The sequence below is a fragment of the Urocitellus parryii genome, chromosome 4 (assembly GCF_045843805.1).
Source record: "Urocitellus parryii isolate mUroPar1 chromosome 4, mUroPar1.hap1, whole genome shotgun sequence".
In the NCBI taxonomy this organism is placed as follows: domain Eukaryota; kingdom Metazoa; phylum Chordata; class Mammalia; order Rodentia; family Sciuridae; genus Urocitellus; species Urocitellus parryii.
Genome location: NC_135534.1, coordinates 131,447,570 through 131,474,382, shown reverse-complemented (window position 1 = coordinate 131,474,382; position 26,813 = coordinate 131,447,570). Strand labels below are relative to the sequence as shown.

At 43.7% G+C, this 26,813-nt stretch overlaps 1 protein-coding gene across 4 annotated transcripts in view; it reads right to left on the bottom strand.

Moving 5' to 3' along the window:
• The window catches only part of LOC113200928 (TLE family member 1, transcriptional corepressor), a 92,079-nt gene that overhangs the window by 5,754 nt on the left and 59,512 nt on the right, over window positions 1–26,813 (bottom strand). For all 4 annotated transcript variants that reach the window (XM_026414530.2, XM_026414531.2, XM_026414532.2 and 1 more), the window contains exons 10-16: window positions 23,872–23,925; window positions 23,141–23,293; window positions 21,493–21,637; window positions 20,299–20,486; window positions 18,782–18,858; window positions 3,245–3,494; window positions 1,223–1,470 (exon numbers count right to left, since the gene is read on the bottom strand). In XM_026414530.2, the coding sequence (XP_026270315.2) occupies window positions 1,223–1,470; window positions 3,245–3,494; window positions 18,782–18,858; window positions 20,299–20,486; window positions 21,493–21,637; window positions 23,141–23,293; window positions 23,872–23,925 (1,115 nt within the window). The remainder of the gene's footprint in view (window positions 1–1,222; window positions 1,471–3,244; window positions 3,495–18,781; window positions 18,859–20,298; window positions 20,487–21,492; window positions 21,638–23,140; window positions 23,294–23,871; window positions 23,926–26,813) is intronic.

Genomic DNA, 26,813 nt, shown 5'->3' with positions numbered 1-26,813 from the left:
GAGAGCCAGCACAGAGCAGGGGTTCTGGGCACAGACAGGAGAGCAGGATGTCTGGGCTCCAATTTCAGCTCTTCCATATCTGACTGTGTGACCCATGGCAAATAACTCTGTACGTCAGGTTTTTCATCTACAAAATGTGGAGAATAGCAGTGCAGATGTTATGAGAACTAAATGGGCTAATATCTGAAAAGTGCTGACAATTTGAATTTGGGAGGGAGGGAGAAAAGGAGGAAGGAAAAAAAAAATTTAAACCAAGTAACTGTAGCTAGGCTAAAAGGGGCTTTGGGCTCCAGCTCCACAAGTCCATTTTGCTCACTCTGCACTATGTCACAAATGTCATTCGCATGCAGAGACAAAGCTGGGCTTGGTGACACTGGGTTTCTACAAGAAGGTTTAAAGAAAGAGTGCGCTGCTTCGATGATGTCTCTGGGTCATCCCTTTTCTGTGCACACACACAACCAAAAGCATTAGAGGGGGCCAGCCTAATGAGCCACAGGCCTCAAACCACAGCATGAACAAGATGGTTTCTGAGCACAGATAAAATGTGGCAAAAAGCCAAGCACACCCGGACTTCTACCATTGATGTTTTGTTAGTGCTTTGCTTTTAGAAGACTTTCCCGTAATGCTTCTGTGTGAGCACCAGCCAGGGCAGCCGAGCCACAGCAGTTGCCAGGGTGAGGAGGGCAGATTCCAGGAAGCAAGCAGAGCCCTGTTCACTCCTGAGTGGAACGACCCCTAAACGAGTCTTTTATTTACTTATTGAGAAACATGGATATTTTAAAACCATTTTGTGGATTCAATTCATGGACTCTCTTTTTTTCCTTTCTGATGTCCTTTTGTTGACTTTTTTTTTTGGTTATCTTATCAGTTGACTTCTGTTTGCATAAACAAGGTTCTAGACAAGGCCAAAAACATCTAGAACTGAGAGCCCTTCATGCTTCTATGTAATTCATGTTATGCTATTATACCACCCCTTGGCAAAAGCTAAACTTGGCTTCTGTATGCCCACTGAAGAATAGGAACAAGAAAAGGATGAAGTCCTGGTCATCGTCCAGCATAGCACCAGGACCAAAAGTTCCCCAGAGCACCTAGCTCCACACCTGGCACACAGTAGGCTCTTCACAGATGGACTGCTGCCTGGGGGCAGCCAGAGAAGCAGAGGCACAGAGGGGCCTTCTCCTGGGGCCATCCACTCCTCCCTGAGGAAACCGCTGGTGCTCACCTCACAAGTGTCTGGTTGTGCAGGTCCCACACGGCGATGTTGCCATCACTGCAGCATGAGAAGCAGACCTTGGAGTCAGGGCTGATGGCCAGGGCATAGCAGGCTGGGGCCGAGGATGTCAACTCTGCCTTGATGCGAGGGGTTGGAGCAGCCAGGTCCCAAATGGAAAGAGTGCTGGCTTCCCCTCCCACAATGAGAGTGCAGCCATCAGGGAGCAATTTACACGAACGGATATAATTATCTCTATTCTGTGAAATAAACATAATTCAATTGCTATGATGCATTACCAAGCCATAACAGTGCCGCGTTCACTAACTGCTATCATGGGTTTTGACTTCAGAGTGGCATTTCACAGACTCCCATTTCTATAGTAAATATAAGGGCCCAACTGCCACTGTCCCCTTCCAAACAAATTCATAGGCTTGCTCAGTCATGTGTGATGTCAGATCACTGTTCCTGACTCCCTGCCCCAGAAAGCCCTGAAAGTAACCAGGTGGGTAAGGTAGGTCTACATGCACTGCTACACCCAGAAACCACTTTTGAATCTGGTCAATCAATCATTTACCTCTTCCCCTCTGTTTGGAAAAAAATGCAGACCCACTGTGCATGTTCTGGTTTCCATTATTCTTAACTATATCTTTCTTAGTCAGAGGATCTTAAAAATGTAACAGCTGCTTTCTCTAATTGTAACATAGCTTGCTATCCATGTGTGAGCCCCTCAATCCAAAAGCCCAGGAAATCAGTCCAAGAAGGCACCATGCCATCAACCCAACATGTATAAAAAAGGGCCTAATATGATCCACCTCTAGAACCTCAATGGATGTGCTATCCTCCAACTCGAATCCCAATGGATATGCTTAAAAGTGGCCTGTCTTTCAAAGATCAGAGAAACTTTAAGCACCAACTTTAAAAGAGAATAACTCCTACTACTACAGGATATGTTGAAGTGTAAGTTTCATTAAAGGAGGTCTTTGTCTTAAAAATTTTCTTGGTGTATTATAATTACACATACTAGTGGAATTCAGTGCGATATATATGTGCATGCATGTGACATCATTTGGTCAATTTCATGCCCTGAAATTAACCTAAATGTTCCCACTCCTCCTCCCTCCACAGGAGATATTTTTACATTATTTGATTTAAAAAACACAGTAATAACTACCCCAAGTCTGTGTATCTCAAAAACACTGCCACTCTGCTTTTTGGAAACACTGGCTCTGGAATGCTTACACTCTTCCAGTCAGGTAGGGAGTGGGTAAACTGAGCCATCTGAGATGGTGGAAGGCAGGTTGACATCATCCTGGATGGGCAAAGCAGGGCAGCCCAGTTGTCAGTGTGCGTAAGGGCAATGGTATAAAAATAAGGTCTGTAAATCCTAGGGTTACACTTTAGAGACCAGAATATGTCCTAGAGTGTCTATGTCCCAGAAAAATGCAAACTGGCATCCTCAGACGCTGGCTTATGTGCCCTGTAAAAATGTTCCTATTGCTCCTGTTTGACTGACACCCTGATCCCCTGCAGGGTCTCCCTCAGCCCTTTCCTGAACTTAAGGTAGTGAAACCAAACCAGCTCTCCAGCTCTCCCTAACAACACAGACCCTGTTCAGAATGGCTTTCATGCCACATTATCCAATGTTTACTATATTCAATATTTATTTGAAGGCTGTAGGGAAATTAAAAGTGGAATGGATTGCAGGGATCAGAGTCCAGGCCTCACTGTGTTTTCTTGCACTCACTGGAAAACCCCCCTCTATAACACACAGCTACACAAGGACAGCTTTCTGCAAACCACTGTAAAATATTTTAAAAAAGAAATCCATCAACACTGGGCTCTAACCACAGCAACAGCAACAAATGAAACCTTCACTTTTAAGGGAGGGGTGGGGGGTTATGCAGCTAACACAGGAAACAGAAGGGGCTTCCATTTCCTCCTAATGGGAATAAAACCCAGGCCTGGACAGCGATTTCCTTATTGAGTCTCGGGGGAGAAATTACCCTTGTGCACCAGTTCCTGCTCACTCACCAGACAGTCAAGCTGAGAGACAGGGCTCTTGTTGCCAGGGTGGCTGATGTCCCAGACCTTGACACAGCCCTTGCCGCCGGTGTACACGTGCCTCGTGGGGTTGCTGATGGTCACTGCACACACCACCTCCCCATGGTTGAGGGTGTTGATCTGGCGAGCGTGTCGGGGGATTCCAGGTCCAATGAGGGCATCGGGGGGAAAGGGCACAGGCTGCATCTGACCGTCTGCAGTGACGTGGAAGGAGTAGGCACTTTTGGAGAGGGGAGAATTGGAGAGAAGAGAGAAAACACACTGAGCGTGATGGAATTAGTCATGACCCCAGCTCTGCTCTAGAAGGAAGGCAATGAACAGCAAAGCTTCCCTTGGGATGGTTCCCCTTTTGAAATCAATTCGAGTTGAAGCCCTTACTGAAGGAACACATCTAAAATAAATGATAGCTGGAATCTAGGACGTGCCAAAAGAAACTTTTCTTGAACTCTATTTTTTTTTTTAAAAAAAATTAAGACTAAAAAACTGTGCTTACCCATTCTATAAAGCATTCTGTCAAATCACATTATAAAACAATGTGCTTCCAAATTAGCATAAAATATCCCCTCCCATGTATCTCATATAATTGTATGATTTCTTAGTATGATTTAAAATGATCATTTTCAGGGTTTAAAATGAAGCCCTTAAGAACTCATAACTACACATAGTAAATCGTGTATTTCAATGCTAATGAACAACAACAACAACAACAAAACAACTTTTAAAACACACTCATTTAAAGCTGAGGCTCAAACTATTTCTAAATAACCAAAAAGAGATTCTCTTACATCAAGTGGCTCTGTGACGAGAGATTTACTTAAATAATTTTTTTAAAGTGAGTCTTGCTATGTTACCCAGGCTGGTCTCTAAACTGCTGGGCTCAGTGGGATCATGGCACATGCCACTGCTCCCAGTAAGACTCTTGTTTCGTTTGTTTAAAGACTTATGTGCGATAGAGATTTTAGGTTTCCTATTTAACAATCTCCCTTGCCTACCTTCATCACTAACCCGTTTAGCCTCAGGCAGCAGAGCTCCCAGCTAAGACTGCTCTTCCCAGCTCTGCTCTGGCCAGGTACTGCCCATATCTGGACCAATGAGGTGTGGGCAGAAGCTGCTGGGTGTCATTTCACCTAAGTTTTTCATTTGAAATACAGGTGAGAGAAGGCCATAAAGGAACTCTGTGCTTTCTGCTCAATTTTGCTGTGAACCTAAAATTACTATTCTAAAAACCAAAGTTTATCAATTTTTTTAAAGTAAAGAAAAAAGAAGTAAAGAGAGGGTATGCCTGGTCTCTTCTCTTGTTCCTTCCCATTGCCTGAACTACAAGCAAGATGACTGGAGTTCCTGCAGCCTTTTGGGACCACAAGGTCTCTTTGAAGATGGAAATTAACTGCTAAGGGAGGGAGAACAGAAAGATAGATGCAGAGACCCTGTTAAACCGTGGGGCTCTGATACCTGCCTTGGGCTGCTGGCAGTGTCTTTTACAGGAAAGAGAAAGAAATAATTTCTATATTACTTAAGCTACAAGGTTGTTTTTCCCCCATTACAAACAAATGAACTGAATCCTAGTTGCACATTTCTATTTCCATGCCAAGAGTTAAATTATTATTTAAGCTCCAAGAAAAGAAAATATTATGGATATTATAAAACATGCACAAAAACAGGAGAGAGGATGGTAGAAAAAAGAAGTGTTTTAACTCCACCTCCGAACGGATAGAATTCTGCATACCCCAGGTGAACATTACAACTTTCCTTGTCTTATCTGAGACATTACCAGGACAGCTAGAAGTTCAAACAATAAATGCTAAATGGAGTATGTACAATCTCCTCCTTCTCACAACCCCACTGGTTAGGTCTAGGTCCTTTCTGGAACTTGTCATTGACACCTTTACATATGTAAACATCATGAGTATTAATGCAGAGCTTAAATTTTCATATTTATTTATTAAATACATGACAATAGTGGAATGCATTACACTCATTAAAATTTTCAATACTAACTCAAATTCTGTCCTATAAATTAGCAGGTACAAAATTGAAAATTGATATATAAGATATCAAGTCTCTACTTGCCTAAGCTTTAAACCCACATACTTTTCCTTGGAAATAAAATGCAGGCTATTATATTCCCTTTATAAAAGCAAAATATCACATACATGGACTTTAATATTTTTCAAAAAACACAATCTTTTATATCTGTTATCTCCTGGAAAACTGGTTCCAATAACTCACTCTTGGTTTGAAAAATGAGCACATATCATGGGAACCATGTATAATATTCTGAGAAATAATTATGCATATAAAACAATATACCTCAAAGCCTGAATCACTGAATCATTACATCTTTTTTTTTTTTTTTTTTTTTTTGGGTAGTACTGTGCATTGAACTCAGGGTGTCATGTGTACTACTCAAGCACTCTGCCACTGAGTTATATATCCAGCCCTTTCACTTTGAGACGGGGTCTCACTAGGTTACCCAGGCTGCTCTCAAACTTGCCATTCTTCTGCCTCAGCCTCCAGAGTTGCTAGGATTATAGGCGTGCACCACCATGGCAGGCTAAATCTAATGTTTTTATCCAGCAAGATTCTTTGGTTGTCTTAGCAATATACAAAGTTTACATAACATTTCAATATATGAATATTACAGTTAGATGAATGGGAAGCTATTACACTTAGTATGGGAATTATATCAATCCTATTCCTACAAGAATTTTGGACTCCCGATAGCTCTAGAAGAGTGAAGTCCAGTGGCTAGCTCTATGACCAGATATCAGGCACCATGACCAGGGTGCAAAAGTGACAAACTTTCTAGGTGATGCTGAAGAAATGACAAGTGAGATTCTACAAAATAAAACAACTGGGTTGTATATATAGCTAAGGAGGAGAGAGGAGCTTCTTCTGAAAGTCCCCCTGCTATGACAGCAATGGCACAGGTGGAGGTAGGTCCTGCCCTCTGTGCACCATCAGTTAAGGTGGGCACCTACTGGTGGGCACCAACTTCCCATCAGATGCCCCTTCGGTAATCCCAGATTTTCAGGGGAAGAAAATTTTATCTTACTTCAACTGGAACCCTGCTTATTATAGAATTGAATGTTCCAGATTAAAATAGATGCACGAAGTACAGACGGGAGATCTGTATGCTGGTCTTTGGAAGACACCCACTTCTCTCCCAGGTGTCCTCTTCTTTAAACTGCACAGGAGGTCTGCGATCATCATACTGAGGCAATTTAAAATTGATTCACAGTGCAGCGAACTGCTGCCAGAAGCTGTGAACATTTGTCTGTCCCAGGGGAAACCCATATGGATGTTAATACATCAGTCAAGGGGGGCCTCTGAGGAAGCAGGCAGCACCCGCTGTGCTGGGGAGCCACATCGAATGAACAAAGCAAAGGGCTGATGGTCTCAAGGAGAAATCCAGCGGAAGGAAAAGAAGTGGGGTGAATCAGATGTAGGCATCACTTATTCACCTACAAAAATAACAGGAACCTCCTCAGAGACCATATTAATGGCACATTATGACAATGTTAAAGAAGTCTGAAAAGGAAACTTCTCTATTGGTTGATGAATTATAACAAGTGAAAACAATCAAGGAAGGGAATCTATAAAGAGATAGGGGTAAGTCATCCCCTTTATTCATGGAGGGTACATTTCCAAACCCCTGGAGGATGCCTGAAATCAGAGAGCACAGAACTCTCTATATACTTACTGTGCTTTTTTCCCCTGTACATACATACCTATGGTAAAGTTTAATATTCAAAAGAGGCATATTGGGATTAATAAAATTAATAATAAAATCAAATGATTATAGCAATGCATGCTGATATAAGTTATGAGAATGTGATCTCTCTCAAGATTTTTTACTTTTTGCCTTTCCACATAGAGGAAGCACTTCACAGCTTTTCTTTAGTATATCTGAATTGCCAGCATTGCTACTCTTGTGCCTTGGGTCCTCTAGTAAGTCTAATAAAGGTCACCTTAACACAAGCACTGCAGTACTATAACAATTGATCTGATAACTACGGCAGTTATCAGATCAATTGTTATAGGGCAGGTAGCATATACAGTGTGGATACACCGTACAAGGGGATGATTCACATTCCGGGCAGGATGGAGTAGCACAGTGTGAGATTTTATCACACTACTCAGAAATGCACACAATTTAAAGCTTGTGAATTATAGTGGGTGCAGAGGTGCACACCTGTAATCCCAGCAGCACATGAGGCTGAGGCAGGAGGAGTCTAAGTTCAAGCCCAGAATCTTTTGGTGATACCCTGCTTTAAAACTAAAAAATAAAAAGGGCTGGGGATGTGGCTCAGTGGTACAACACCTCTGGGTTTAATCCACAGGACCAACACACACACACACACAGAGTAAATTGTTTATTTCTGGACTTCTGCTTAATACTTTCAGACTGCACTTGACCATGGGTAACTGAAACCATGAGTAAGAAAACTACAGATAAGGGTGAACTATAGTATTTATAAATATCCCTCAAACCTGAATTCAGAATGAGTCCAAACACAAAAGACTACACATGGTATGACTGCATTTACACAAATTCAGACACCAGCAAAGTCATCAGTGATACTGAAGGTCAGGGTGGGGGTTACTGTTGGTGACATGAAGGGAAACATGAAGGCTTTAGGATCCCTGATCCAGGGCTGGTTCCATGGGTGGGAGCCCTTAGTTAAAAGCAGCTGAGCTATACATACATGATACACACATCGTATCTCAATTCTTAAAATTTAGATTCGTTTATTTATTCAAGACAAAGCGGAGAAAAGGCCCCTAACCTATCAGCCATTAGATTAGGTCCACAGCCAAGCTGACAGCCTAGCCTTTGGCATTCAGTGGACCTCACATGCAGAGCTCTGGGTCCCCGAAAGCACCAACTGTGGATTTACTACCTGGATAGCCTGCAGACCGTGTGTCCGTTTCCTGATCTATAACACAGGAATAATAAAATGTAAGAGTTGTCTTATAGTAAAGTATAAAGTTATTAAAAGGATTAAAAGAGATGCCATCTGTGAAACACTTAACAGAGCACTGGACACGTGCAGCATCATTACTAAACCATGACTTTAACAAAAGGAAAGTGGGCTGTGTTGAATCAAGGCAAATGTCTGCCAGTGGGCAAATGTGAGCATCAGGGTGCTAAAGGGGAGGAAGATGCAGAGTGGGAATCGGGAAAGCAGATGAAGAGACAGGAAAATTTAAAAAAAATAAAGAAAATGAGCACAGGAGAGATGACACTTGGCAAAGTTATGTGAAAACTTTGAGATGAGGTGGTTTGGATAGGTGTGTGGCAAGCTGTGGGGCAGAAAGATGGAGTCCCTGGACCCTTGGCGAGATCAGCAGCCCACTCCTAAGACAGCCTCACAACTGAGTCTGGCCCTGCTCCACCTTCTGACCCCAGCACCCGCAGGTCAGGCTCACTTCTCATTCTGAACTCTGGTGGTGGAACTCAGGAAGAAGGGCTGGGCACGGTGTGCACACCTGCCATCCCAGCAACACAGGAGGCTGAGACAAGAGTAGCCAAAGTTCTCAGCCAGCCTGGCAATCACCTGAGACCTTGTCTCAAAAAGGGGCTGAGAGTGTAGCTCAGTGGCAGAGCACCCCTAGGTTCAATTCCCAGTGCCTTCCCCCACTACACACTCAAAAGAAAAACTCATTTGGAACAAGGGACTTTTCATTTACTGGGCACGTAGCACAGGTGAAGGAACTCAAAGGAAGGAGCCCCCTCTGGGATTCCTCGCAGCAGTGGTGAGCTGGAAAACAAGACTGAGTTTGGAGGAAGCAGGCTGTTCTTCCTGGGCAGACTGGCTCCTGTTAATAAAACAATGCTGTGTTCTGCAGCCAAAGGAAAACAGGTGTTTACAGAGTTGTCAGTTTGTTAGAAATAGATAGAAGCGCAGTGGCAGAGTCCAGTAAACAGTAATGAAGAGGCACGGACCCCAGGAGATGAGGACTGCGGCCAAGCCCCTGGTGCCTGGGGACTCGGCACTGCTGATGTGAAATTTCTTGCTGTATTAACAAGTCTCAAAAATCTGATCACATCAAAAACCTCCACTCGACCTTCAAGCTGTTTAAAGCTCATGAGGCCCTTTACAATTTAGTGTCAACAAGTCTTACTTGATGTGACCCTAAACTTCAAGCCATGTGAGACAGCAGGCCATTCCCATAAAATATCACATGTCACTTCCCCAAGGTGTATACAGACTGTTCCCTCCTGCCTAGAGCAACACTACCTCCCTCCTGAGTACATGTCACTTCCTCCCTCCCTCTTCCTGCCAGTACCTTCCCAGGTAGAGTAGTTATTCTCCACGGTCCTGGCTTTCCCTATGAATTTCTACTATAGCATTTATCAAACTGGACATTGCTGTCCTCCTTATTCCAGAGTTCTTCAGGAATGACTTCACCAGCACATATAGAGCTGGTGCTCCAACAATGAATCAGAACACCACAAGTCACTGACTGCTACCTGGTCACGTATATACTGAGACATGAAAGAAAGGTGGCTCCGGTGAGAAAAATAAGCTAAAAGGAGAAGGTAGGCAACTGTATTCTAACCATCTGGGTCATGCCAGCCAACTTCCAAGGAATATCTAGCATTCATCCCAAATGTGACCAAGAGTTGGTATCAACCATCCCAGGGATAAGGCAGTCCCTGGAGAGAGAATGTCAACCATGATAAGACACTGAGGCAGCCATGGTTGAAGGAGAGCTAAATCTGGTAGATGCTAGATGCTCACAAAGCAAGCCAGGCAGAGACAACCACAGTGCACTGGGGACTGGCTCCATTCTGGGTCTCAGCATTGGAAGCACAATTCAGACACCAGAGTCCAAGAGGTAAGGAGACACGGCTCGGTTTAGTCATTAGAAAGATGGGGGGAAACCAGGCGTGTGATCCTAGCAATCTGAAAGGCTGAGACAGCTTGAGGTCAGCCTTGCAAACTCAGCAAGGCCCTAAGCAACTTAGTGAGAGCCTGTCTCAAAAATTTTAAAAGGGCTGGGAAAGTAGCTCAGTGGAAAAGCGCCTCTGTGATGGCGCCCCAGTATCCTGCCCAAACAAGTGGGGACCAAGTTTCATTTATTTGGACCTCATTTTCCCTATCTATACAAACGTGTCCTGACAAAACAGTCTATTAACAGGTCTGCTAAGGTGTGGAGTAAATGAAGCTACATTGGAATGTACTTCAAGAGAATTATAAAATACAATAAATATTCAATCTTTAGTTTCTATAACAAAAAGATAGTTTATTGGCCCTCATTACTTAGAGATGGAAGAAGTGGCTCAAGAGAAGCTAACACACTTACAACCATGCAGCTACTAGGTGGCACAACCAACCTACAAGTGGAGCACCTGAACTTGAACTTGACGTCTACAGCAGCACTAACTCTGATTTACCCCTCAAGAGGGATAATGTGGAGCCTGTCAGGACAGAGGCACCCACCCTACATACAAGGAACATGGCCAGGCAAGTCACCACCATCAGTGTGGTTCATTATGGAGCTCAGAGTCCAGAGACCTGGGCCCCAGGAGACTTTGAGAGCTGGGGTTACCTGGTTCCTTCAGAAATTGATGAAAATTATATAATTACAAGTACAGGACTTCCAAGCATTCAGATGGGAGACTTTTTATTCTATGTGTCCGTTTGACCAGACCAGCAGAGGCCCAGATGGCTGGCAAAATACTTCTAGGTGTCTAGAAGGGTGCTCCTTGAAGAGATCAGCATTCTAGGTGGGAGAGGGTAAAAAAGACCCACCCTTTCAATGCAGGTGGGCCTCACTGGGCATCATCCAATCTGCTGAGGGCCTGAACAGAAGAAAAAGTAATCTCTAAAGTAAGGGTATTGTCCCCTGGTTCTCGGGCCTTCAGACTTGGAGTGAAAACGCACTGCTAGCTTTTCTGAACCTCTTGCCTGCATATAGCAGATCATGAGATTTCTCAGTCTCCATGATCATGTGAGCCAATTCCTCCTAATAAATTTCGGTTTAGCTATCACATTGGTTTTGTTTCTCCAAAGAACCCTGATATAATCATGCAGAGTGTAAAGAGAATTGGATTTTCAAGTCCACTAAATAAGACAGCTGTGGAATTGAGACTGGTCAACAGAGGAACCAGAAGAAAGATCAGGAACAGAAAAAAAGCGGGTGTGTGTGGGGAAAAGCTACTGGCCACAGAGCTGTCTCCTCGGCGAGAAGCCAAGGGATGGTCTCCAGCCACTGCTGCAAAACATGTTTTCCTAACAAGCAATTTTACCCCAAAAGCAGTTATGACTTTCTTTTCCCTTTAGGCTCCAAATCCTAAAAGGTATTTTAAAGGTTTATTTAAGTACTAAACAAGTGGGTAGAAGATTTCTGAATTACATGTCTGGTATTAAAACATAGGGTGAAGGGACCTGGAACTAACCTAGAATCTGAAGCCAAGCTGTTATTAGTCTGAGTTATTACTGACCTCAAGGTGCTAGTATACGAGGCTGGGAGAGTTTGGCCCCCAGGTATCTGGAGGGAAAAAAGTAATGCTATCGGGTTAGGGAAAAAAAAAAAAAAAGTCTACCTTAACTTTCAAATTTCCCCACCAGAGCTCAGGGGAATAAATTTCCTAAAACTAAAAATGAATTCAAGTTAAGCTGACTGAACAATACCAATTAATTCTAGCCTTGAGGGTTTAAAAACAAAGTTTGGGTGATCTATTATAATAATCAACACTACTTATTTCCAAAGTGCAAAAAAATATGAGTCTTCTTTCAAAAAGAATGAATCACACAGTCTCACCCAGTTCTGGACTCACCTACCACCAACTAAATGCAACTAACATTTGTTAACTGGGTATCTCTGCTCGAGGGGACAAGGAAACTTCAGGAACTTCAAATCTACCAGGACAAAGCAGATGGAAATGTACATGTGATTATAACCCAAGGTCCAAGTGTGAGTGTCTAAAGACGTCAATTACTAAGTGCTACTAGAGAGACATCATGGATGGGAAGGCATCCACAAACACTTCATGAAGAAGGAAGAACTAAAGTGTCTTTGAAGGACTGAAAATACTCCAACAGTGCTATGGTGTGGATAAAGTCCCATATGCTAAAGGTTTGGTCACCAGACTGTGGTGCTAAGAGGAGCTGGCAGAACCTTTAGGAGATGGGACCCAGAGGAAGTAAGTTAGGTCACTAGGAGAGTGTGCCCTGGAGAGGTATTGAAACCACCACCCACTTCCTGTCCCTCTTTGCTTCCTGGACAGCATGAAGAGAGCAGCTTCACTCTTCCACACACTCCCCACCATAATGTGCTATCTCACCATAGGCCCAAAGCAACTGGGTCAACCCATCATGGACAAAAAACCTCTGAAATTGTCAGTTAAAATAAATCTTTCCTCCTTTTAAGTAGATTACCTCAGGCATTTTGTTACATTAACAGAAAGCTGACTAACTCAAACAGGAAGTGAAGACTGTGAGACGGGAAGGGAGGACATAAATAAATAAACAAACAAACAAATAATAAATAAACTCAGTGGCAGAGTGCTTGCCTAATATGTGCAAGGCCCTAGGTTCAATCCCCAGAAATACAAAAATAAGTAAATAAATTTAAAAAGTAAATAAGAAGGGAAGGTACTTCTAGCAGAAGAGGCATTTGATTAACACAAAATAAAAGATAGAACATGAGGATAGAAAAGCAGGCTGGGGCCATATCACCAGTGGGTCCTGGAACATCACATGTCACATCACTTATTAGTCAACAATGAAAGATCTCTGCACAAAAAAGGGACCTAACTCAGGTGCAGTGGGGTACCCCTGAAATCCCAGCTACTTGAGAAGCTAAGATGGGAAGATCACTTCAGCTTGGGAGCTCACTGGGTCCAGCCCAGACATCACTGCAAGATCGCATCTCTGATAAGACAGGATGGGATAAGATAAACAGAAATCCTATCAGATAAGTGCTTTCTTTTCTTAAACCCAGGGGTGCTCTATCACTGAGCTATCTCCTTGGTCCTATTTTCAATTTTCTACTTTGAGGCAGGGTCTGAAATTGCCCAGGCTGGCCTAGAAGAGCTTGTGATCCTCCTGCCTCAGTCTCCCGAGTCACTAGGATTACGAGAGAAAGACACCATATCTGGCTCCCGATAAGTGGTTTCTAATAACAATAACCTAACAGGGATTGGATTAGGGTGAGGAGAGAGAACACAAAACTCACCCAGGTTCTTGCTGACAAAAGTGGTTATGAGAAACATATGGGGTCTTAACAAAGGATAAGACTGGGTAAAAAATAAACGAATTAAGTAAGGATCTAAGGCTGAAGGTTGGGCCTGAATGTCAGAGAGAAGGGGACAATGCCTTAGTAAAGAGCCGTTGGGAAACATTGGTGTGAGTATGAGGGATGGAAAACAACCAGGGTGGTTGGGAAGCTCTACTGAGATCTCAGGTCATTTTTACCCCAGAAGCCAGTATGGAGCAGGGTGAGGCTAAAGGGCCTTTGCATCAACTGGTGCCTCCCTGCAGAGGTTCACTCCCTGCCCCTACTAGGTGCATGGAGCTCTGGACACAATTCTGCAGAGAATTCCTCTTCAGTGGGATCAGCCCCTCTACCCACTACCTTACACTTCCATTCAACAGTGCCCCTCTGCCATAATCCTTACATACACTACGGTTCTATATTAGTTTTTGAGATTATTTGATTAATGCCATCCCCCTGAATATGCCACTCCCAAATATGCCACTTTGACATGGTACTTTGAGCTGAAGGCAAGAGAGCAAAGGGAGATACAGGAAAGACCTTCTAACCTCCCCTTCTGCATAAAAATGGGTCCCTCCCAGGCATAGTGGTGGATATCTGTGCATCAGCTATTTGAGAGGCTGAGACAGAAGTATTGCAAATACAAGGCCAGCCTCAGCAACTTGTCTCAAAAACCCTGTCTCAAAAAATAAAAAGGTGGGGCTGGGGTAGTGGCTTAGTGGTAGAGTGCCTGCCTAGTATGCATGAGACATTAGGTTCAATTCTCAGTACCACATACAAAAAAATAAAATAAAGGTCCATCAAAAACTAAAACAAACAAACAAAAAGGGCTAAGGATGTAGCTCAGTAGTAAAGCACCCCTGGGTTTAACTCCCAGTAGCAAAACAATTAAAAATTAAAAAACAGGTCCTAAAACTTCTCATGATACGTCTTTTTGTCCCTTATTGCCAGTCAGGGAATGGGCGTTGAAATGGATGTGTACAAACAAACCTATCAACATAACTCTCACCTTCCCTTAGTTTTTCCAGTTTCTGTCTCAGTCACTATCCCCCAATTGACTACCTCCAGTCCAAACCCCTTTCTCTTGTCATTACTTCACAAATTTATCACTCCTTTATATAAAAGGTATCTGAGCTGCCTGCTTTGGTTCCCTCTTGACCTCTTTCTTTTCTTGTACGGATTCCCATATACATGTAAAATTTTAATAAAACTTGTGTGCTTTCCCCCTGTTAACCTGCCTTATGTGATTTTCATTCCTATACCCGTTAGAAACTTTAAGAAGGCAGATGAGAAATGTTTCTTCCCCTAGACACCATTCCCAGACCGTGAGCTCCTATCAGAGTCCCTTCTGCCTGTGAGTAGGTCTAAATAAAATCTGTAGAAGCATGAATGGGAGGGAGGTGATGGTCTAGAATTCAGTGGGCAGATGATGCAGGAACTTGAAATCACATCCTGCACGACAGGGCTGAAGCAATGGGCAAAATCAGCCAGAAGGAAGCCTCATGGTGAAACAGAGGTCTCCAAATATCTGAACAAAGAAAGGAGGATGGAAGCTGGGTGCCCTGTGCATGCCTATAGCAACTCAGGCAGCAGGATTCAAAGTTCAAGGCCAGGCTCAAAACTGGAGGTGTGGCTAAGTGGTAGAACACTCCTGGGTTCAATTCCCTAAAAGCGGAGGACAGATTAGCAGTCCATTTAAGGTATGAGGGTTAGAAAGGCAAACACAGATGGGTCAATGTTCCAGGGAGACCCATTCTGCTCAAGGGTGAAAAGAGTTTTCACAGAGCCACAGAAAGTACACTGCTTTGGACAGCAGTGGATCCCTGTCCCTAGGCATGCACAGAGGCACACGGGTCAGAGGCATGCAGTCACTTGGTAATGCCATCATAGCAGACTTGAACCACAGATGCATATTCATAATAATGAGACTTGAAGGTCCCTCCAGCCTCAACTGAACTGTCAGCCGTCACACTCTTGGAGGCACTCGTCCATCTGCACATGAATCCTTCAAACTCTCTCCGGGCATGGCATGCAGCCCCTGTCCTCGGCCTCCCAGACCCATTCTTTCCTTCACAGGCTTCAGCTTCACGAATGTGCCTGACCCCAAGGAAGGCTTCCCCATCTTAACTTTGGTCACTTCTTGACATGTTTGTCTATCACCTACTGCTCTGCCTCCACAGCACTCGTCATAAGTTTAACTACAGTATTCACTGCTCTTTTAGTGAGTACATCATCAAGCCCCAAAGCCAGAGGAGCATGCCCAGGGTATGCACCACACCTGACCCTCAGGTCATAAACAGAGTCCATGAACAGCCATCATGTCTTCCGGCTGCCCTACCCAAACATCTAATGAACTGGCATTTCCCAGAGAATTATTTACATAACCTTTAACACCTTGTTCATACACCCCACCCTGGGCGTATTGGTTTGTCCCCATTTCTCTAAGTAGACCACACATTTGTCTGCAAACATTAGCCATGGCCTGTAATGGATGAGCACAGTCAGGGAGGGCAAGCATCTAGAGACCTCCACACAGCAACGTGCCAGGCATTTATGACTGTTGACACAACTTGGATTTCGTGGCTTTCCCCCCTGTTTTTTCTTATTATATGTTTCAAACCTATCAATCTTTGATATGCTGGGAAAATACCAGGCTGTCACGATAAATGGTTTGGGAAATACTGTGAGGCAACATTACTTTACTAGATGATTAAAAACAGCAAGTCCTCCCATACTAATTAATGGATTAATATTGGCAATAAGACTGTATAGCCCAGATCCTGGCAATGGGGAAATTCACTTAACCCTCTGTTATTAATTAATTCCGTCTTCCTCACATAGTATGGCTCACCTCAAATATCAAGAGAATCTTAAAAAATACATTTGACTGTTTGAGAGACAACAGGAGGCACCGATCCAGAGACCAAAGGTCATTTTGACCAAGACAAGAAACGCACCTTTATATAGGAGTCTCACCACTTTGCCACTGTGTCCCTGTTCATGTCTACAGGCACCCTGTAATCCTCGTTCACACAGCTCTGAGAAAGGTAAGGTGCACACAGCCAAGGACGAACCACTTGGCTCTAATTGGCATATCACTGTCTTTTGCATCAAATCTCCCCTCCCCCACCCCACACCTCTATAAGGAACAGAGTCCAAATTGAGCATACCCTGAATGCCAGCCTACTAACCAGCACTGAAACTCACAGTTCTGCTTTCCAGCCCCACCTGCCCTCATCACTTTCTTCTTCTTCATTTTTTAAAAAATATTTTTAGTTGTAGATGAACACAATAACTTTATTTTGTTTATTTTTTAATGTGGTGCTGAGAATCGAACCTACTACCTCACATATGCGAGGCAAGCACTCTGCCACTGAGCCACAACCCCAGGCCCCTCATATCACTTTCAAGATAGGGTCTTGGCAGCTGGACAATCCCCCACACTCCCCTAACTCGTGAAGCTGGCTTTCTCTAAGGCTTAGCCAGTGTTGGCCTTTTTTGCCTACTAATCCTCTCCCAAAGACTCGCCAGTTAACATTATCATGGCTTCTTAAGATGGCATTACCAGTCTGCCCTTCATCCACTGACCAATCCATTCGGACACCAACAGCTACAATGTTGTAAATCATAGGGGGAAAGTACTCACAATTGCCCCCAAGGGCCTCCCAGGCGGGAAGCAGTGAGCATTCCCAAGAAAACACACATCATGGCAGTTGACGGGTGTTGTCCCCGAAGAGATGGACCACCTAAGTGAGCATTCAGCAACACTGCCCCTCTCCCACCCACCCTGCCCTGGCGGGACCTCCAGGCCATCTTAAATTCTCAACATCTGTACTAATTCCTAGTGTAGACAAAGCCTTGTTTCCTCATGAATCCAATCTCTGTTAAATTGTCAGAATGACACAGTAAAAGCAGTACAAGGGGAATCTGCTTCCCTAAAAAGCAGGTGAGAGGCCAAGAAATTTTATGTTTCCTCAGGTTGGTGGTTTCTTTGTATCAAGGCTCCAAACAAAATCACATAAGGCTGAATGGACAGTTGAGAATGGTGCTGCTGTGACACGCAAGTGACACAATGAAGAAAGCAGCCACGTTGACACACGGGGGCCGGGGGGTGGGGGCGGTGTGACAAAGACCAACCTGTGGTCTGAGACTCGACCACAGTACCTCTTATATTTGGAAAGACAACATTTCATAAGGTCGTCTGCCATTGCTATCACAAGAAAAGGCAGCATCTTTGCTGAAATTATAGACTGATTTCCCCCTCCATTATTTCAACTCCATTTTGTATAAAACTTGAGAATTTCAGAAATTCTTTCAAATCAGGCCTCGAATACCCCCCTCCCCCACCGTGTCAACGTGGCTGCTTTCTTCATTGTGTCACTTGCATGTCACAGCAGCACCATTCTCAACTGTCCATTCAGCCTTGAGTGATTTTGTTTGGAGACTTGATACAAAGAAACCACCAACCTGAGGAAACATAAAATTTCTTGGCCTCTCACCTGCTTTTCAGGGAAGCAGATTCCCCTTGTCCTGCTTTTACTGTGTCATTCTGACAATTTAACATGGAAAGCAAGTGATTTTTTAAAAAGTGATCCAGAAAGAATAGCCAAGTTTTTCCAAATTCTGAGTGCTTTTGTGCCATGTAACCTCTGTCTTGCTTCCCCATAAAGCTGCTTTGCTTTTTGTAAGTCCAAGTCTGAGAGTAAATCACTCCTCAGAACTGTAACTGGGGGGGAAAACACAAAAAGCAACTGTAACTGGGGTTCCACCTGGGATGTTGGCCTCCCACAGGACCTACCCTTCAAATATCTCAGTTCCAGCAAAACAAGGAAAAGGAGGCACTGAGCTGGGTACAGAGAGAACACACTTCGAATCTCTGAGGTTAAGAGTTCGTAACAACTTACTACCCACACACAGCGCCAGTGAAAATCCAGCAGCCACCTTCCAACCAAGCGGCAAAGCCGAGCAGCTTTCTGAAGACAGGTCAAGCAAGGAGGGCTAACCACCTCCAGCTCTATCCTCCCACCTTGCCCTCGTCTCCAACAGCTTCCCTCCAGAAATAACTAAGTGTATGAGCTCACCCACAGGGAGAAGACAGAGGCATGACACCTACAAGTTGCCTATTTATAGAAAGTGTTAACACTTCTTGGGCAAAGACTCCAGAAGTCTCCTTGGAAACACCCAGGCCTGTACTCCCTTTGGAATCCCAGTCTGCTGACACTGTGGCTGGGGAACCGCCCGTGAAGCAAACCAAAACCGAGGCACAGAGGTACTTACGGTTTTCCCCCAGGGATTCCTGCCAGGTTCGGAGGGATGGTAGGTACTCTCATGTGGGGAGGAGGATCAAAACCAACCTGCAAATAAAAATAAGGCATGGCAGACTCATTTATGCAAGGTAGGCACTTTCTCAGCACTGACTTTCCATTAGAAACTAGTGTATCCCCAGAGCAATATAAGTGGGAGCAATACCAGGGCTAGCATTTTTTTTTTTTTTAAGAAAAAGTCTAATGTAATTAAGTAACATAATCACCTCTAGACACCACAAGACACACTTCCTTTTGGAAGGTGGAACAGGGGTGCGATCTACTTGTGCAATGAGAACCAGCTTCGGATGGTAAATCCTTCCCCATAGACTTGATCTTTCCCTAATCAGGTGCAGAGAGAGCAATGCTGATAACCTTCACACTGCTGATGCTTCAGGCCAGATAGTTCTTTTCCTTGTTGAAAGGTATCCTGGCCATTGCAGGGAGGCCTTTATTTTCAAGTGGCAACAGCGTCTCCCCAGTTGTGATCATCAATATGTCTCCAGGGGGCAAAACTCCTCAGTTGTGCACCACTCATCTAAGTTCATGCATGGATTCCCTATTTCTGTCTACCTTAACGGCAGCATCTAGTCCCTTTGCTGCCCATCTTTGAACTCTTGCCCTCCACTGCACATCCATTTCGATAAGCACAAAAGAAGGAAAAAACAATGACTTTAACATCTCCCCCAATCATAGGGTGTTATGTTATTTTCAAGAGGGGAAAGGAGAGAGAGGTATGTGACGGCGGTATTTTAAAATAGCCACAGAGCTTCTGTTTGATACCTAATATTATACACCCTTTCCTGTTGCAATCAGTGACAACAGTCAATTTCACTCTTCAAATGCAGCTGTTTATCTTCTCAGTCAAAACGGGGCCATTTGCATAGTAGCAGAAGGTAGGGCAAGAAGAAACCGACAGCCCAGCCTCGCAGGTTTACGGTCTGTCTTTCTACTTGTTATACACAAATCACTTGTAAGATATGAGGCACGCTATTGGGTGTAAAGAATATATAGACATGGAAAGAGAATGCTATGACTTCTCAAATGTTTTTTTTTTTTCCCCCTAAGGTTTAAATAGAGAGAGAAAGAGAGAGCCAAGAAAAGAAAAACTTAAGAAAATGAATGAAAAGGCTTCTGTGAGCCACTAGAGTCATTTCATCGCCTTTAAATAAAAAAATCTACTTTGGTGGGAGAAAACCAGATGTCCCCAAGACCACTGAAGGAGCTTCTAAACACTGCCTTTTTTCATGGACAAAAACAGTAAAACAAAAAGCGTTTGGGCCTCACTTAATGAACCAGCATGTTGATGAAGGCTGACAAGAGGAGGGCAAGGGTGCAGTGGGAACACTGGCGTCTTTGTGTTGGAGGTGTGTGGGGCCCGCTGCTCCTGCCCCCATAGCCTGGGGAGGCCTGTGTGCCCCCGGGGCTGACAGCACTCAGTGAAGCATGTGGCTTTTCCCACCCAAGCAAAGCCCACCAGCAGTGGCCTACCATTGGGGAGCGCCCGTAGGCCACCACGGCGGCCGCAGCGGCAGCGCTCATCTGGGGTGACATGCTGTGTAAACTGGCGTAAGCGGCGCTGGGGCTGGTCAGCTCGCCGTTCATGCCGGCGTGGGGGACCATCCCAAAGGGAGCAGGGTACGGGCCAGGCACTGCCAGGGGCGTCCTCAAACCGGCGGCTGAAAGGAAACACAAGCCGCATGTCACTCGACTGCCCACTCCAGTCAAGCCTGACCAGCAATTCCAGAGTCATCTGTTAGTGTCATTTGTCATGGGGAGGGAGGAAAAGAGGCTTCCCGGGCAGCAGGGAGATTACCTCTAATTTATACACTGGATCCAATCCTCCCCAGAGCTAATTTAATCTCCAGGACAGGAAGGACCCCAGAAGCAAAACCCACAGATTTTCTCATTGGTATATGTGGCAGTGCTGGGACACCAGGGGAATTAATCAGCATCATCGTACCCAATTCAGAGAGCAAACCAAGGCACAGACACTAAGTGTTTACCTGACTTAATCTCAAAAGAAGATTTTCTTGATAAAATCCAAGATTTCTCCTTCAGTCCGAATTTTCCATTCCCTGGTACCAATTCCAAATGAAAACCAAATCCTAGATTCACGTAAACCAAAGCATGGATTTAGGAGGAATATTCTGGCGCTTACTTTCCGTTGGACTCAGGTTGTTACTTTTTTCCTTGCCCAGAGAGGAGAGTTAGGAGTTTACTCATGGGCTGGAGACTCAGCGGAACCCTCCTGATTTCTACTGATTCTTGGGGGGTGGGCTAACAGAAAACCAGCCAACCACAGTCAGCAAGAAGCTCGCTCCCTTTAGCCTCAAAACTGGACGTTTCGGTCAATATTAGCGAAGTCAGACACACAATGATAGTTTGGTCAGAAGCTTATGTACAGAATAATTATCGGAAACTTGACTGAAGTCCCTAGGATTTGGATTATTTGGAAATAAAAGAAAAGCTGAATGTAAACAGTTGGAGACCAAACAGGGTGCAGCTGCTGAGACCCAAGGACAAACATCTGCTTCTTACCGTGCCTTTTTCAGAGACAGGAAGGAGGGTGGTGGCAAGGGCATTTCATATGCATGGGGAAATCACGTCACTAGATTAACAGACAATTTACTGAGCTGGGAGAGGGAGGAACACAACGCAGCATAATAAGAGGCGATGCTCTACCCGCTTGGTTGACGAGGGGCTCCATGGCTGGAGGTTTGCCCAGGCCTGGACGGAGTCCTGGAGTGGCGCTGGTGCCCGGCGTTGGCATGTCGCTCCGAGGAGTCGGCGTGCTGGATTTCAGAACGGGCGTGCTGGCTTTTTCATGCTGGTATCATTAAACAAATTAAATGAGTATTATTTTTAATCCAAGCCATATTACACAATTTATCACAACAGCAGCTGGGACACTGGGCACCTTCTAGCTACTCCCTCAGCCAATTTTCATAAATCCACACAATGTTGACAGCATTAACTTGTGAGCGAGAAATGTTGACCTTTCCTCTTCCTGCCAGAATTAAAACTCGAGCTAGAGACAGAGAACATGATCACACTTCTTCCTCCGCAGATTTTATTTTGAAAAGAATTTTCCATCGGGCTTGTGGACTCAGGCTCTTTGCCAAGTCAAAATGATGACCACCCAGAGAATAACTCCCAGTCCCTTGGAAACGTGGGCTCCAGCCACAGGCACATCTAAGGGAAGCTCCTTTCTCTAATCCTGCCTTTGGGTAGCCGCAGAATTGAGACTAATGACGAAAGACAGCGAGACCATCAGTTACGTGAGAAGCAAACCAACATTTCAGAGGCAAAAGCCCCAGAACAAGCTTCATCTAAGAAGAATACCTTTGGGGGTAGGTTTTGCCACCCACCTACCTACATAACGCAGGTGGACCCACCAGTCCAGGCACGGGAGACTTAACACCAGCCTGCTCTCAGCACTACCGGAGGCAAAACAACAACAGGGTGGCCGGACAGTGTCTTCTGCCTCTCAACTTTTCAGGACCCCCATGGCAAAGACCATGGGCCAGCAAGGGACCCCAGCACTCTGTCTTGCACCTGGTAGGCTGTGTGGTGCAGCAAATTCATCAGCTTTCCTTCCCGTAGGTGACATGGGGTAACAACTGGGGGACTGGGTAAGGACAGGGTGGTAAGGGACCCTGATGAATGAAGAGATGACAAGCTTTACAACATTTGTTGAAAGAATACACTACCACACAGATGGGCTTTGATGCACCCCAACAGCACCAGTTTTTTCTAGGCCTCCTTGAGTACATCACTGTTCTAATGAGCTCTCTAATATCGGGCATGCTCCCAGCAAGCCCCAACATGATGGGACAATCTCCCCCAGTAAGTGCACAGCTTAACAAAGTCAAGACTTCCTAAGATCTAAGAGGTCTGAACTATGTGCCAACTGGTGAATTTCACAGATTTGTGTCTCTAACCACGATTCATAAGAGACTACTGCAGAAGAAAAAGTAAACACACTGACTCCGTAAAAACAAGAGAAGGAGTTTCGCTTTTTAATACTTGAAAATATAACGCTCAGCCGGGCTCAGGAGGCTGAGAAAGGAGGATCACAAGTTGGAGGTCAGCCTCAGCAATTTAGCATGACCCTAAGCAAGTGAGTGAGACCCTGTCTCAAAATAAAAAATAAAAAGAGCTGGGGATGTGGCTCAGTGGTTGAGAGCCCTTGGGTTCAATCCCTGGTACCAAAACAACAACAGATATAACCCTCAAAAAGCAAAACCCTGACTTTGAAATTTTTTTTAGTGTCCTCTGGTCCACAAAGAAAAATGCACTGCCAAATAGGCTACCAATTTTCTTTACATACCAAGCTCATTTCTTTGGATTTCAAAGAAGTAGAACTTCCCGAGGAGGCAGTGGAAGCTGGGCTACTAGAAGCATCTTTCTTCAGCAGGCGATTTTTGTCGATTCCATTTTCCCGAGGTGAATGGGCAGGACTTGCTCGTGGAGAAGAAGGGTCCTCAATAAGTAGAACCAAAAGTTTTCATGTTTTAGCTTACAGCAGACAAACTTTTCCACACTAATTCTCTAATTATAAGAGAATACTGGAAGTCCTTTTGATTGGAGTGGGGAGGGCATGACATGCCTAATGATATTATAATAAATGAATGAGAAGGTGTCTGCTGAACACCCATGAACGTTATCATAAAGAAAATTATCAAATTCCTCCCTGTGACCAAGTACTTTCCCTAGAAGTCACTGGAAAGAGGAGCCAGACACCCAACTTAGAAATCCAAAAGGACCAGGGCAACAAATGGTGCTGGGTATCAAACCCAGGGTCTTGCAAATGCTGGGCCAATGTTGGAGCTATACCCTCAGCCCAGACTTTTTTTTTTTTTTTTTTTTAATAAAGAGAATACTAACTTGTGTCAGTTAAGACTATTATTGCTCCATCCACATACAACCATTAGGTTCTTAATGAATACAAATGCAAAAGACACTGTGGTTCTATTTCATACATTTGCTATTGGGTTTTTCTCATAATAGAAATATGCAAGTTATTCTGAAGATACACTTTTTGACAAAAACAATGATTACCTCATTGGACACATCCACAACTAAGTTGTCATCGCTTTTGTCACCATCGCTGTCCTGAAAAAAAGAAATTTTACTGTTTCATGAAGGCTAAGAATGGATGTGAACATAGTTAAATTTCTTTCTATAGTTCTTGGTGGCGCACAAGCTAGAAAACTACATGGAACATGCCTGTGGGCTCACTTCCAGATTGCCAACCCTTCCCATTAATACCACCTTCCCCTTCTCATCTGACCCGAAGCTACACAAAGCTGCTCCCAGGAATTCTGCTGCAGTAGCAAACCAGTTCTTCAATTATAACTTGCTTACAGGAGAAGGCAAGTTGCAAAAATATGGTGCACTATGAAGGCATAATAAATGTTTTCATTAAATACCTAGATCTTTTTTGTGATCTAAAATCTTGCTTATAATCTGATATCAGCATACCCTTACATCGGCACTCTTCTTCCATTTGATTTTCAAATTAAGTACACAATTTCATGTCATTATCTTTATACGTCTCACCTTGAAGGCAGATGGCCAGCCAATCTGGCGCTCATAGACAATTCATATAACAGACACAAATTCACTTAACCCATTTTTCCATGGGGTTTCTAGTTACAGCAGAAAACAAAAAAGATCCAATCTCATGTCAAGAATAAACCTCTTCAGCAATCAGCTTTTTGGAGAGATGGAAGGAATACAGATGGCAGTGTTTGGAGGGCATTGCCATTCTGCAGTAGGATTTTTATTGACTCTTCAATAGAACTGTAAAATTTGCTAATCAGAAGAAATTCTGGGGTTGTACTTAGTTTGGAAGAGATTCAGAAAAGCTGCTCAGTTAACGATGTGATGACTCCTCCATCAAAGTTTGGGGCAGGCTGTAAAACTCTTGTTTTTTATTTTTACTCAAAACCCCTTATATCCTTTAGTGCAGAGAAATACAATAAGCATGTAGAAATTAGGACCTCTTGAGGGGTCCAAATTCTTAAAAAATAAGTAGAACCCAAATTTATGATCTAAACAATTCTTTTTTTTTGATGTCACTGTCATTAGGATTATACAAAGAATATTTGAGGGCTGAGGATGTGGCTCAAGTGGTAGCACGCTCGCCTGGCATGCGTGCGGCCCGGGTTCGATCCTCAGCACCACATACCAACAAAGATGTTGTGTCCGCTGAGAACTAAAAAAATAAATATTAAAAAATTCTCTCTCTCTCCTCTCTCACTCTCTCTTTAAAAAAAAAAACAACAAAAACAAAGAATATTTGAGAAATGTTAATACATACAAGTGCAAACATTACCCACAATGGCCTTCCGTGAACCCACAGTCCAAGCTAGTCTTCGACTCTAAATTCAGATCTCAAATGTTGTTTCCCAACCATACCCAGAGCTGCACGTGGGAGACCCTATTCACTTTCTTCAATAATGTGTTAGAAGATATACTTTAGTCATTGTTATGAAGGCACCATGCAATTCACCAGTAACAACATAAAATTACAACCAATGAGGAAGCCGGGGTAATACAAAATAACAGTCTATTCAAAAAAAATATTTTCATAAAGAAGAGAGAAACACTAATAATAAAGAAAATTTGTTTTCTCGCAGGAAAGCCCACAGAGAGGCACAAATGTTCTATGGTGTTAAGTGTGTGGCAAAAGAATACAAAATAAAAGGGTTTCCCTTTTAGAAAAAAAAAATTATAAAAATAACTGTGCAGTATATAGGTTAAACTGGTTAAAAAGTAGCAAACAAATTCTTAAAATATTACTCTTTTTAACATTAAAGAAAAAATTTATTTTTCTAATTGACACATAATTATACATGTTTACATGGGGTACATGTGTAGTGATTCAATACATGTATACACTGTGTAATGATCAAATTAGGATATTTTAGGACCTGTTGTCCTACCTCCCTCTATTCCCGAGCCTTCCCACCTGCTCTAATGGAACTCTGAAATTAGTTTTTCAAAGGGAAATGCGCACATGGGACATCAGCACTGGGCAGCAGATAAGGGGAGAAGGTATGTATTAAAAAGCTTGGGCTGGGCCAGGGAGAACCAATGACTCTGGTTCTTATGATATTATTACACCATAGTACAAAAAGGTCCGATTCGAGGAACTGTGGGAAAAATACCAATCCTGTGTGGGACTGGATGTAGGAATTTTGATTAAGAGCACAAATTTTGGTTGAGTCAGACTACCTCTAGGCTCTGCCAATAGCCAGGACCTCTGGCAAACCATTTTGAAGGTCCAGGCCACAGTTTCTTTATGTATGAAATGGGGATGATGGTAGCTAACTCACTGGGTTACAGTAAGAATCCAGTGAAATAACCCATATAAAAACACAGGGCAGCTGGAACGAGTTTGAACTGGTGCTCAAGAAATGTTACCCGTTGCTAGCTATCTATCGGCACGAGCAAGCCTCAGAAGGTCGAGGCCAGTGTTTAAACTTCCAGTCTGCCCCGTAGACACTTCTTCCTCCAGGGATGACAGGAAGTGGCCCAATTCAGGATCCTACTCTCATATTGTTCCTGAGAACTCACTGGTGGAGACACACAGGGCAAGTCCAAGCTAAATCATGGCAGTCATTTTTATGATTCCAGGGCCAGAGCCAGTGGCCACTTGGCCTGACTTGCTCTCCTCTGAATGTGACTTCAATGGATCTATGTTGAATTCTCGTCCGTCAACCGGGTGAGCGATCTCATCTGCAGGGTGTGAACTAGATCCTCTGATATTTCATCTGCTTTTACCATGGACTAAGATCACCCACTGCAGAAGACCATAAACTCTACCTTAAACCTAACATAATCCTAGATATCTTAGCTGAAGAGCATCTTGAAAAAATATTCTGTGCTGCCAATTTTTTTTTTCTTTTTTTTGGTACCAGGGATTGAACTCAGGGGCTAACCACTGAGGTATAACCCCAGTCTTTTTTATTTTTTATTATTTTGAGACAGGTTCT